At 49.7% G+C, this 12,263-nt stretch overlaps 1 protein-coding gene across 1 annotated transcript in view; it reads right to left on the bottom strand.

The window, feature by feature from the left end:
• Positions 1-4,189: 4,189 nt before the first annotated feature.
• CTDSPL (CTD small phosphatase like) overlaps positions 4,190-12,263 on the bottom strand; it is a 127,804-nt gene continuing 119,730 nt past the window's right edge. The window contains 2 exon segments of the mRNA XM_057555218.1: positions 4,190-7,879; positions 11,189-11,374. Coding sequence (XP_057411201.1) covers positions 7,754-7,879; positions 11,189-11,374 — 312 coding nt within the window. The 3' untranslated portion in view covers positions 4,190-7,753.

A 12,263-nucleotide genomic window follows, 5' to 3' on the forward strand; every position in this document is an offset into this window, starting at 1 on the left:
CAACCCTTCCTTTTGAAACCTCCCCCAGCCCAAGTTTTCTCCCCACCGCACTGGCCGCCTCCTTTGGGGCCTTCAAATGTCAGCAGGCACAAGCCTTCGCTCCTTCGCCCGTCTCCTTTCTATTTTTTTCCCAAGTTCCAGTCCCCAGGCTGTAAACACCATGGAAACGCTCTCTTCTGATCCTGACTCCCACCCCTCCCGAACTCCCCCAGCCTCCACCTATCTCCTTTATCTGGTCCCATCTCTCCTGGCACGTCTGCCCTTACGCTTGACATCCACGTCAGGCCTCTCTCAGATCTACCTCCTCACAGCCTCCGGAAATGGCAGGAACATCCAGTTGCTCAGGCCCCAAACCTGGGAGCCATCCTGGGTTCCTATTCTTCCCTCACACCCAGCAGACTGGCCAGCGGCTGGTTCATCTGGGCCCCTGAGCCTGGCCAGCCCTCTCACAACTCCTGCCCTGCTCTGGGAAGCAGCCTCTCACACCAGCTGGTAGCACGAGCTCCTCTCTCGGTCTCCCTGGTCCCTACATCCATCCTCCCGCCGTAGCCAGAGGGATCTTTCAACCATAAATCAGACCATGCCACTCCCCTGTTTCAAACTTTCCAGAGGCTTCCCTAAAATCAAATCCCCAGTTGCCTGTCCCTCTGGCTGCATCTCCTATCACTGTCCCCAGTTCTCACTTCATTCCAGCTACAGGATTCTTGCGTCTCTTAAGACGCCGACCTCATTCTAGTCTCTGGACCTTTGCACTTGTTTCCTTTGCCTGGAAGCCTCTCCCCTACATCTTCCCATGGCTCCCTTTCCACATTCTGGACTCAACCAAGATGGCACCTCCCTCCGCCCTCCTTGTGGGCAGGACACCCCACCTGGCACAATGCAGCCTCAGCAGCTTAGTTGGGGAGGGGCGCACAAGGACCTCTCCAAGGCCCCTCCCCTTAGACTTCTCTGGGTCTCTAGGAAGTCTCTCATAACTGCCCTACTCCAGAACCGCCCCACCCTGTAATCTGTGACCCGAGGCCCGGAGCGGTGGCAGTGGGCCCAGGGCCTGGCCTGGGGTCCAGATGAGCAGCACTGTTTTGTGTCTGGTGTGGACAAGCTCCATGGGATCAGGCCCTTGGCACAGAGAGAGGAAACTGAGGCCCAGAGCAGTGATCACAGGCAGCCAGTATGCTACAAGGACGAGACGGTACCCGGCCTCTCCCTTCATCCTCCGGAGCAAGAAGGGAGCTCTGTCAACCCCTCCTCCGGTTCGGCCACCCTCCCACGGATCCGGGCTTGGAGTCAGAAGGGGACTGAGCCTGGCTTGCCTCATCCAGCACCGCTCTGGCCATGACCCCCTCGTACCACTGACCTCTTCCTGCCCCGGGACGCCGCGACCCGCCTCCACCCTCGCCCCGCAGTTCCCAGGGTTCTCAGCGCTACTCTGTTCCTCCCCGCCCCCCACCCTCCCACCGGCTTATCTCCGAAGGCCCAGCCCCCTCGGCATCGGTGTTGACAAAGGCGTCGGAGAGTCTGGAGTGGGCGGGGCAGGCGCTGGATGCCAGCCCCGCCTCAGGCCCCGCCCCCACGTTACCTGCGCTCTGGTTCCCACCTCGGCGTCCTGGTGTCCAAGGTCTCATCCGAGTCCTGTTGCCTCTCGTGGAGGCCGGGTCCCAGGTGGCGGGGGGTGCGCCCCTCCGGAGCGCGGACAGGACCTGGGCCGGGGACGGGGCTGCCTGACTAGTGTCCTGGATCCCACGGCCTGGAAACGTCCGGTCCTACGCCCTTGAGGAGAGCGGCCTTGGGCCCGCGTGGGTCCCCTCCCGCCCCCCAGCTGGCTGCAGGCCGCGGAGGAGCAGTGACACGGTCACCAGGGCGCGCACGGTCCGAGAGCGACTCCCCCGAGGGCGCCATGGGAACGGCCAGGGCCCGAGGAGATGGAGCCTGTCCTGTGCCTGCGGGGGCCACCACTCTTATGAGCCGTGCGGAGTGCCCGAGGCCGAGGACGGCCCAGAGAACAGCCCTAGGTCTCTGCGAACGAGAAGGTGCCGTTGCCTTGCGTCTCCTTGGCGGGGAATGCGTGGCCCTGCGCAGCCCCCGTGCACCCACCCCAATTAGACACAGCTGGGGCCAGGACCGTACCCTCCCTACCCCCTCCTCCCGCCAGGTGAGGTGTTCCCGGTGGCTTGCGCGATCCACTGCTCCAATGTGAAGTGGGGGTAGCTACTCTGCTCCCCACCTCACTGTAAAAGCAGTGGAGCTGTCAGGCATCTGGGGCTCTTATTGGGACCCCCTCCTCACCCCTGCCTTGGGAAAGACTCCCAATGTCCATATGGTGTTTTCTGTGTACTTTTCTGAGTTTCCTGAATTTTTTGCAATGAATACATAACATCTTTCAGGTAAAGCAATATATGCCATTCCCCCTAAGCCCTGCCCATAGCTCCTCTGCCATACCTGGAGGTGTCAGGCCTGGAAGAGTTTTGGGGGACTTTCTTTTCTTCCATAGCCAGTCAGAGTGGGGGTTCTCAGCCCTGGTTGCACCTTTGAATCATCTAGGCACGTAAAAATATGATGCCAACCCTTAGAGACCTGGGCTGGCACGGGTCCCCTGAATAGGTGGGAACAGGTCATCAAGAGGTCACTTGCTTGGGACCTGGCATACTAAGAGTTCACCTCCTGATGTTTTCTTGTTTGAGCACCTATCACCTCTGTATTCCAGGACCTGGGTAGGAGGCTGGGGAGGGTGGGGAGGAGTGGCTGGGGAAAGCCCACCTGGGAAGACAGTCTGCTGAGTTTATGGATAAGCGGCACAGTCTGTGTAACCTGGGATGCTGGCGTGGCACACATCTCCTGTGCCAGGGCTGCCTGTGAATCAACAGGCTGCTCACGGCCCAGATTCACCAATTGGCATGGCCACTAGCCTGATCTCCAAGGAGAACACACTGGACCCTCAGGCCTTCAGGAGGAGGCTATATGGGCTCTAGGTTTCCCACCCCACACCTCCCTTACAGCACCCTCTCCTAACCCAGTGATTCTCAGTTCTGGCTGCCCATTAGAAACCTGAGGGCCCTTAAAAATACAGATCCTCAAGTCCACCCCAGACCATTTAAACCCAGCTTCAGTGGCAGTGACAGTTCTCAACCATTTGTTTGCTTGTATGCAAAGGTGGGGCCTGGGGGCAATGCCGGAGAAGGCAAGGGGAGGGAGAGGGCTAGGGAGCTGAGCGAAGGAGAGACAGAGGGATAGAGAGGGACACAGCCTAGGAATCCAGAACCAGGGAGGAAGCTGGGGTGACCGCTCTGGCTGGCCAGGTGCTCTACTGTGGAGAGGGCACCTAGGGGCATGGCACAGACTAACTGGGGGGGGGGGGGGAGGTTTCGGGTGTATCTCTGGGTAAATATTAGGTTTCCTGGCCTGATATAACACTGTGCCCTGTGTTCTTTGGGATGAATATACATGCCTGGCAGAACCCTGTATCCCTGAGACAGACAGAATAGACTGCAGAGGACTGTCTCACTGGCCTCCATTTTCTCATCCACAAAATGGGGATAAGACCCATCTGCTGAGCTTGTTGACCCTGGTGTTTTTCATTATCTGAATTAGGTATCATTATGAAGAGACAGTCCTTAGAGTGGTGAGGCTGTGCCCAAGGCTCTGCCGGGACTTCCTAGCAGAGGGGCAGGGCGGGGAACTTGCAGCCCCTTACCTTCTCATACAGAGGGCTGGGCTGAGGGCAATGTTTCTGGATGTCCCAGTGCGAGAAAACTGTTTTGGATATCCTTACTCTCTTCCTGGTCCTTTGCCATGCTTCATCTGATAACCACAGCACCTCAGCCAGCGTATGCGAGGGCTATGGGTTTAGGTACCACACTCAATGCCTGTGGCTCTGAGGGGCTAGGGTGGGGGCTGTGGTTTCCTCAGGCTGCGCTTGGAAGCCTGCTGGTAGGGCTGGAATCCTTGGGGGATGGTGAGCCAGACCGCTTCTGTCTGGGGAGATGAAGCCAGGGTCCTAACACTGGGCAGAGTGGTTTCCTAGCTCCCCTTGGAGTCAGGTCCGTGGCTCCTGAGATCCTGCTCCCATTGGCCCCTGCTCTTCAGAAGCTGGGGCACCGGGAGACCCAAGGTGCCGGTGTGAGGCTGTGCAGCTGGGAGAGAACAGAGAACAGAGTGAGGAGAGGTGCTAAGAAGCAGTCCACCCACAAGAGAGTGCAGTTTCATGTATTTATTTTTGGCAGGAAGGAAATCATTGCAAATCTCTTGACTGACAACGCTCGCCCCTGGAAACGTGCACATTCTACATGTAGTATTTCCCCAGTGATGCTGGATTGTTTACACATTCAAATGTCCAACAGAAATCCATGACTACCCAGACACCAGCATCTCCACCACTTGGTGGGGGGGGGGTGTGTTTGTCTATAGAGAAGCTCCCTGGAGAATGGAACAGGAACAGACACCATCAAATTTACAGTAAAATAGGAACAGAGGCAGCCAGTTGATTTTGCACAGGTATATGCAAGCACTTCAAACCATCCACTCTTCTCGAACCCTGGCATGCCAACTGTCCATCACAGCACCTTTAAAAGCAGAGGCACAAACGTCACGAGTGTTTGACCATAGGGCTGTGTGGTTCTGGATTTTATGAGAAAGCCATCTTTAATATACAGGGTCTTAAAATGTTGCCAGGTTATAGACTTATACAGATTTCCTTTTTATACAAGTTCAAATGCTGCAACCATGACAAATCAGTGTCATTAGGGCATCCTCATGTCTCCAAAATCATCTCATCAAAATCGCACCACATCAAAGGAGTTTCCCCATCAACCATCAGCTATGACACATGGTGCTTCTTTTTAGGATACAGATGCATTGTTTACAAACAGCTAATGGGTGAAACCACGGACCAACACGTAGGATTCCAGAGCAATGGAAGACAGAGCAGTAACAACCTCAGGTGTGCCTGAGCACCTCCACTCACGGCCCGGCCAGAGATGTGATAACATCACAGTCTACGACCCACAGAATCCTGTTCCAGATCTTAATGTAAAAAATATTTTTCCAGGAGACTATATTTTAACCTGGTACCAAAAGGACCATGGAAACTCAGGAGGTCAGATTTCTCATTTGGCTGAAGAGTTGGGGGGTGTTTTGGTAACATGGGAAGTATATGGCACAGAGAAATAGCTGATAGGTTTCATTAGGTTTTAAAGCCCACAATTTAATAAAAGGTAATAATTAAAAACAATACCCGTATTTACCTTAAAAAACATAAAACCCCAAACATTCATCTCATTTCTTGGCCTTATGTTAGAATTCTATTGCTTCATTTACATGTAGATGATTAAAAATATATATATCGATATAGATATTTTGATTATGTACATAAAGCAGAATCAAGGGTTAAAATAAGAACGGAATTTTGGAGTGGGGTCAAATAAGGTGCACAGAATCCAGAACCCTCCGAGGGCCTGCTGCCCTCCTGAGACATTCTGTGTCTGTGGTGGCAGGAACTGGGTTCCACCCCCGGCAGCGCTGCACTGGCTCAGTGCAATGGTGCTCACGGTTTCAGGAATGACCAGGTGAAGTGTCTGGCTCAAGCCTGCCAAGTGTCTTCACTCCATCGGAAGTGGGGCACGATTCCTAGGTTTGATTCCCCTGGAATATTCTAGAATTTCAGTCCTCTCTGCCCCCTATTCCAAATAAGACCTCGGGATGCCAACAAAGAAGGGGGCACAGGTGAGGATCTAAGGCTCTCATCAGGACTGATTTCTGTGGGGATGTCAACACATGTCAGACACTTGACTGCAACATTCAAGACATTTAAGGCAGTGGGTTCATTTAATGACTAGTTTTCCAAATCAAGGTGTATGGCATGTGCAGACCTGCCACGTAACTGTTATTTTCTGTAGTCATGCCTTGCAAGGGGCTGTTTCTATTTTAACTGGCATGTGGATTACTGGGTTTGGAACACTCAGAGCGTGGGGAGACCTGGTTACCCCTGAATACTTACTTCTCTTCTGAAAGCACGGCAGTCCGCAGACCAAAGTGCTGTTGGGAGGACGTGATTGGCAGCTGGCTTCACTATTTTATGAATGAAAGCAGAAAAGAAATTTTACTTTGACAGCTCCCCGCCCCCCCACCGTTTTCCAGTCTTCTTAGTGCCAGTCACTCCCACCAGAACTCCGGCCCGACCCATAAAGGACTAAGGCAATGGTGCCAACATGAAAGGGTTCTTTTAAATTATCTTTAAGAGCAATACTTTATAGACTGTCTTATTGTCAAACGAGGAACATGGCACTGCTTAAAAGATCTCACTGGGAAAGGCTGCAAAGGGAGCCCCGGCTCAGGGAGGGGGCCCTTCCTCTCCTTGGCTCTGGGCGATGGGTCCCACATCTAGACGCGTTTCCCCAACCCTCGGCTCAGAAATAGGCTGTGCTTCAAAAGAGAAGACCAAGAGATGGACTCGGGCCACATCAGCGTGGTGGCGGGTTGAGGCCACAGGTTCTCAAGAGAGAACAGTCAGCTTATCAGAAACTCTGAGCTTGACTGCAGTTTGAAATGAACGCCACACCGGTCAGGTGCGCTGGCCCTTTTGTCTTTGTTCCCTTCTGAACTCCCGAGGCTGGTGCCAGGGAAGGAACGCAGTCCACAGTCTGCAACGGGGTGGGACACCTATGTTTCTGACCCTGTCCAAGTCTGCAGCTTAGCAGTGAGCAGATTCTGAGCGTAGGCACAGTGGCAAAGAACAGTGTAACAGCCGCTGGTCAATTCCATTTGGTGGCAGCGCGGTAGCAGCAAAGAAAATTCCCAAACAGCTCCACGGGTATCCAGCTTTTGGAAAGGACAGATTTAAAAATCAATCAACAGATTTTTTTTAACTATCCAAGGGTTTTAGAGTTTCTTAGAACTTCTCTACCAACAACAACCAAACCAAAAACATACAGAAGTATGGCAGTAGTGTGAAAGCGGAAGTGACATGATGCCACTTTTCAAGGGGAAACTGTGACCTCAAGACAAATTTGTCACCGTCAGAAATAATAAGAGTAATATAAAAGGATCTATCGTTTCCTAAAGCGTTGAGCCACACGATTGCGGATACATTCCAAACTGGGTCAGAAATGAATGCACACACTGACACCGTCACTAGCAGGGGCCTGACCCTGTGGCATGCCACAGGCGGTCGGAGCAGCACACCGGCTGGGAGACAGGCTCCTATGACTCACCCCCATCCCTTACCACCCACCTCCCTCCCACCTTCCAGGTTTTACAAAATTGTCATATTTATCTTCTTAGAGAAGCTAAGACAATAAAAGACTAAAAGATGTCTGGAAATACGTTGTGTAGAAAAATTAACTCTCAGCTTAAAATAACATTCAAAAAGGCACTTCATCCTGTAGGAAAGAGATTCTGAGTTGGGTCAGCTACTCTGAGCTGGGGTAGAAGGGGACAGGCTGTCTGCTGGAGGGGAGGACAGTTGAAAGGAAGTCTGATAGATATCAAGCTTTTTTTTTTTTCCCATTTTTTTCCTTTTTGGTATGTTTTAAGAAAAGCAAATCCAGTAAAATGCATGTCCCTTTATGAAATTCGTTAAAAGAGTTCATTTTAAAATAGTTGTTTCTGTTCTTAAAAAATAAACCAGGTAGGTATGGCCACATTCGCCCCGTGGCCTGGAGTATGGCGTGTCCTCACTCTTAGCTCCTGGGGAGCTGAGGCCAGGCAGGTCCCGAGGCTGAGGTTCCGGGGTGCACAGGCGAGAGGCGGGCGGAGGCCGGGGCTACCTACTGCAGAGTCTGTGCAGCATGCTGTACACGTCGTCTTCCTGGCTCAGGCCCTCAAAGAAGGGGATGAGGTCCAGTAGCTCCGTGTCTGTCATGTCATCGAACCAGGACTGCACAGGCACCTGGAAGACAGTGCATGGAAGGGGCAGCAGAACTGTATCCAGGCCTGGGGACTGCTTCTAGCCTGACTGGGTCCCTGTACTTTAACATTTTCTTTGGTAAGGAGGATGGGTACCTGGAAATCATCATCATCATCATCATCATCATCGTCATCATCTTGTTCGTTCTCCTGTCCCAACTAAAATCAATCCAGATCTACCTGGTTCAGGAAGGCAAAATTAAGTGTGCCCACTTTGCAGGCATTTGCCTGTTTTGTTTTCCTGCCACAGAAAAGGTGGCCAGGGCGCAGAATATATAACTAGCTTAGCACCTTGCTAATTCCAAAACGCTCTTGCCATTGCATTAAACCAGCTTTTTGTACCTCAGAGCACTTGGAGCCAGAGGTCACCAGCCAACACTGACATCAGGGAGCCCACGTAGAGGGCATCAGAGGGCTTCCACTTACGGTCACTGTGCCAGACTGCACGGCAAGGAGAAGTGGACCATTTCCTCCCACGCTTAGCAGAGATCAGTTAAAAGGGGAAGTATAAAATTTCAGGACATTCTGAAGCCATGGGCAAGACAGCATTCTCCCTTAGGTTTAGACAGAGAGGTGGGGAAGGCTGCTAGTGGGTGGTAGCCAGGGGTGCAAAGAAGAGATATTAAAAGAAATTTGGGGAAGCCAAAAAAGTTTAAAAGCAGTATTTTTGACCATTTTAAAAATCTAAAGACTGCTTAGAAACATAAAAATTCAGCATGTAATTTAAAAAAAGAAACAAGGTAAGGATTAACCAAAAAATGACTACTCCTGGGGAAGGGGCAGGAATGGGTGAGAGGACAGAAATGGACACAAGACTTCTCTGAATTTATGTTTGCTGATAGTTTTGATGTTAAACTATGTAAATGTGTTACATAATTGAAATAAAATTAAATCATTAAGAAAAAAAGCAACAAAAGATGAACCTTAGTGTATATAAGTTTGTGACATAACCATAGAGAGGATTATTTCAAGTGATTTTGAAACATAGTGTTGTTTGTAGATTTCTCAAAAAAAAAACACCTTTAAATGCATTCAATTGTTTTATTATTAGTAATAATATTAAAAGAATGCAATTTTGAAGCTATTAAATGTATACTATAGAATAAATCAAATCTGTAATGATGTTAATATCTTTAGGAATCAAGAGTTTCAGCGTAAGAGAAGGAGACACAAATACAAAAACAAAAAGAAATTAAATAAAAACTGTTACAACTGAATTGGAAAAACCAACGTGAATTTATGATTTTGTTTTCATTCTAAAAATAAAAATAAGTGTATTTTAGCTCTGTCCAGTAGAAAGGACCGGAAGCAAAGGACATCTCAGTAACAATGAGAACCCACCCAAACTGGGGTCTCTAGATACCAGTTTCATTCTTAGGAACCAGGTTCCATAGAAAAATGGCTGATTCCAGGGCTGGAGCAAGAAATGGACAAGATGAGCTTGGAACATCTTGTTGGACCAGAAAGCAGGAAGCTATCAAAGACTCTTGTTATCTGAAGGGGCATCCACTGGCCAAAGGTGAACATTTGAGGGTACAAAAGGATAATAGATGGACTTAAGTTATAACATAAAAAAACCCCATGAGTTCATAATGGTACCTAAAAAAATTCACTGGTTACTTTTGGAGGTTGCTGGAGCACCAACTCATGACTCTGAAAACTGCAGAATTAAAGAAAAAGAACCAAGACTTTACTCTGACTTCCCTATTCAAACATTCAAAATGAATTTTAGGGTAATCAAATAGTCAATGAGAGCAAGTTCAATTAAAAAAAAAAAGAATTCCAGCCAATAAATGCAGAAAGAATGATAGGATTTAGAAATCACCATTTTGCAATTCCTAATGAAATAGTGGATGTAGGTAAGGATTATCAACGACTGCTCCCATTTTTAGGTGAAAGGTCGACTGAAAATTTAAAAATGGATGGATCAGGCTGACAACACCTGAATCCAAAAATCAATTCAAAATCTTTAAAAGTGGGACAACCTGATGTTATATGCCTCCTGATGTGATACCACAGTGAGTACACAATACCAAAGCAATGTATGGACCTTGTTTGGATTCTGATTCAAACAATCCAAATGTAAGAAAATATTTCGAGATGATAGGGAAAAGATGAACACAGACTGGATATTAGATAATATTAAGAAACTGTTACTATTATCAGATGTGATAATGGAATTGGGATTTTTTTTTTTTTTTTTTTTTGGCCATGCCGCGAGGCTTGTGGGATCTTAGTTTCCGGACCAGGGATCGAACCCGTGCCCCCTGCAATGGAAGCATGGAGTCCTAACCACTGGACTGCCAGGAAAGTCCCTGGAATTGGGATTATACTAAAAAGAACCCTTATCTGTTAGACACATTACAAAATGCATTATGTTGAATTTGATTAACTCATCAAAAGGAGCATATTTAAATATAATACATTTTTAATGTTTGTTCAAATGATTATACACTAATGGAATCTAGTTTGAACTGAGTTTTTGGTTATAAGTGGAGCAACAGAGTTCTGGCCTCAAGGAAAGGACCCTGTTTGGGCTTTTGTTGAGTCTGAGAAACCTGGGCTTGGGAGAAACATCCTCTCCAGGGCCTAAGCTGAGGCCTGGCATGGTGGCCACTGTGGAGGGGTGAGCAATCACCAATGGGGCTGGTCTCTCTTCCCCTGGAAACGAAGGGCGGGCAGCGGGAGGGCGTCTCTCCTGCTCTGAGTCGTGCTGCACCCAGAGAGTCGGCACTGGGAGCTGCCACGCTCCATGGAGTTTTATGTAGGAAATGTTCCTGTTGTCTACTTTTTAGACATCATTATGAGGTGGTAAAGCCTGGCAGTCTTATCTGAAGACCTCACCGAAGTGCTATTCATTCTTAATACTTCTGTTGAAGAGGTCACCCAGGCCTTCTAAGTCTACAGGGATCATGAAGTCCTGGGCAACAGCCAGCTCCAGGAAGCTAATGACAGAACCTTCTCGGTCACAATCCTAAAGATGCTAAGGAGATACAGGCTCATTTAGCCTGCAAGCTCTGCTCTAAGTGCTTTTCACGTACTGCCACCCAATCCTCCAACAATCCTATGAGATCAGCATGCCTATAATCCCCATTTGACAGAGAGGACAACTGAAGCTCAATGGGCATAAATAACTTGGCCAATGTCATGTAATTGCTAAGTGGCAGAGTTGGGATTTCACCAAGGAAAAGGGCAAGAAACCCCGCACAGGTGCTTGAAGGTACAAAAGTGGTTCTGCTTGGCAAGAGAGCTCAGATGGAGCTCTGCGTCCTTTTGCTTTGGGGCTACTTACTGCATTCTCAGGATGGAAGATGTACGAGGCAGGAGAATTGTCCACGATGATCACTTTGCTCAGCTCCCGCCCGAGGCGACTCAGGTCTTTCACGTAGTTCCCTCGATGGAAAACACACGATTCTCGGAAGAGCCGGGCCCGGAACACACCCCAGCGGTCCAGCAGGTCAGCCACAGGGTCTGCGTACTGGAAAGCAGGCGTTATAGTGAAGCCTGGGCGCCTGGAAGAGCCCAGAAGCCCTGACCTCCTGCAGCAAGATCCGTACTACTTTTCTAAAAAGGGATTTAAATAATTGGATGTGTTTCAGATCCTGGTTATTTCCCTGACACCCTGGATTCTTCCATTTCTCTCACTTCTCATACCCAATCCATCAGAAATTCTTGTCAGTTCCAGCTACAGAAATATCTTGAATCCACCTGGATCTCTCTGTACTGTCACTGCCTCGTCTGGGCCTCTGTAATCTCTGGCCTGCAGTGGCTGCGTGAGCCTCCAGAATAGCCTCCCTCTTCCCCTTGGGCCTCCTTTCCACCCATTCACCCCACAGCTGTCAGAGTGGCCGCTGGAAGACATCTGTCAGACCACATCACTCCCTGCACTGTCTTCCCGCCGCATTTGGAACGAGGTCCCCTGGTCCCTGCCGGATCCCGTATGGCTGCAGCCGCTTCTCAGCTCCATCTCAAGTCACTTGAGCCACACTGGCTTTGCACATGGTCAGGACCTTTGCACCAGTGTCCCCTCTGCATGGAACACTCTCTGCACGAACTTCTCCTTCTGTCTCCTCATTTTTCAGATCTTGGCTTCCCTTACTACCTACCCAGCCCTTCCTCTCTGGCTACTCTCTGGCCTCACAGCCATTGCCCCCACAGAGCTCACCACCACCTGGGACCACCTTACGTTCCTGTCACCTGTCAGGGCCCAGGCCTTGCCTGTCGTGTTCCCTGTGACATCCCTAGCACTTGTGGGTGCCTACCTCATAGTAGGGCTCAGTAAATACTAGTTCCATCAGTGAACGAAAGAGCGGACTTGGGATCTGGCTTGTGTGCACGGGGCCACACTGCCCCCTAGAGGTGCTCTG

The sequence above is a fragment of the Balaenoptera acutorostrata genome, chromosome 10 (genome assembly GCF_949987535.1).
Source record: "Balaenoptera acutorostrata chromosome 10, mBalAcu1.1, whole genome shotgun sequence".
NCBI classification, from domain to species: Eukaryota; Metazoa; Chordata; class Mammalia; order Artiodactyla; family Balaenopteridae; genus Balaenoptera; species Balaenoptera acutorostrata.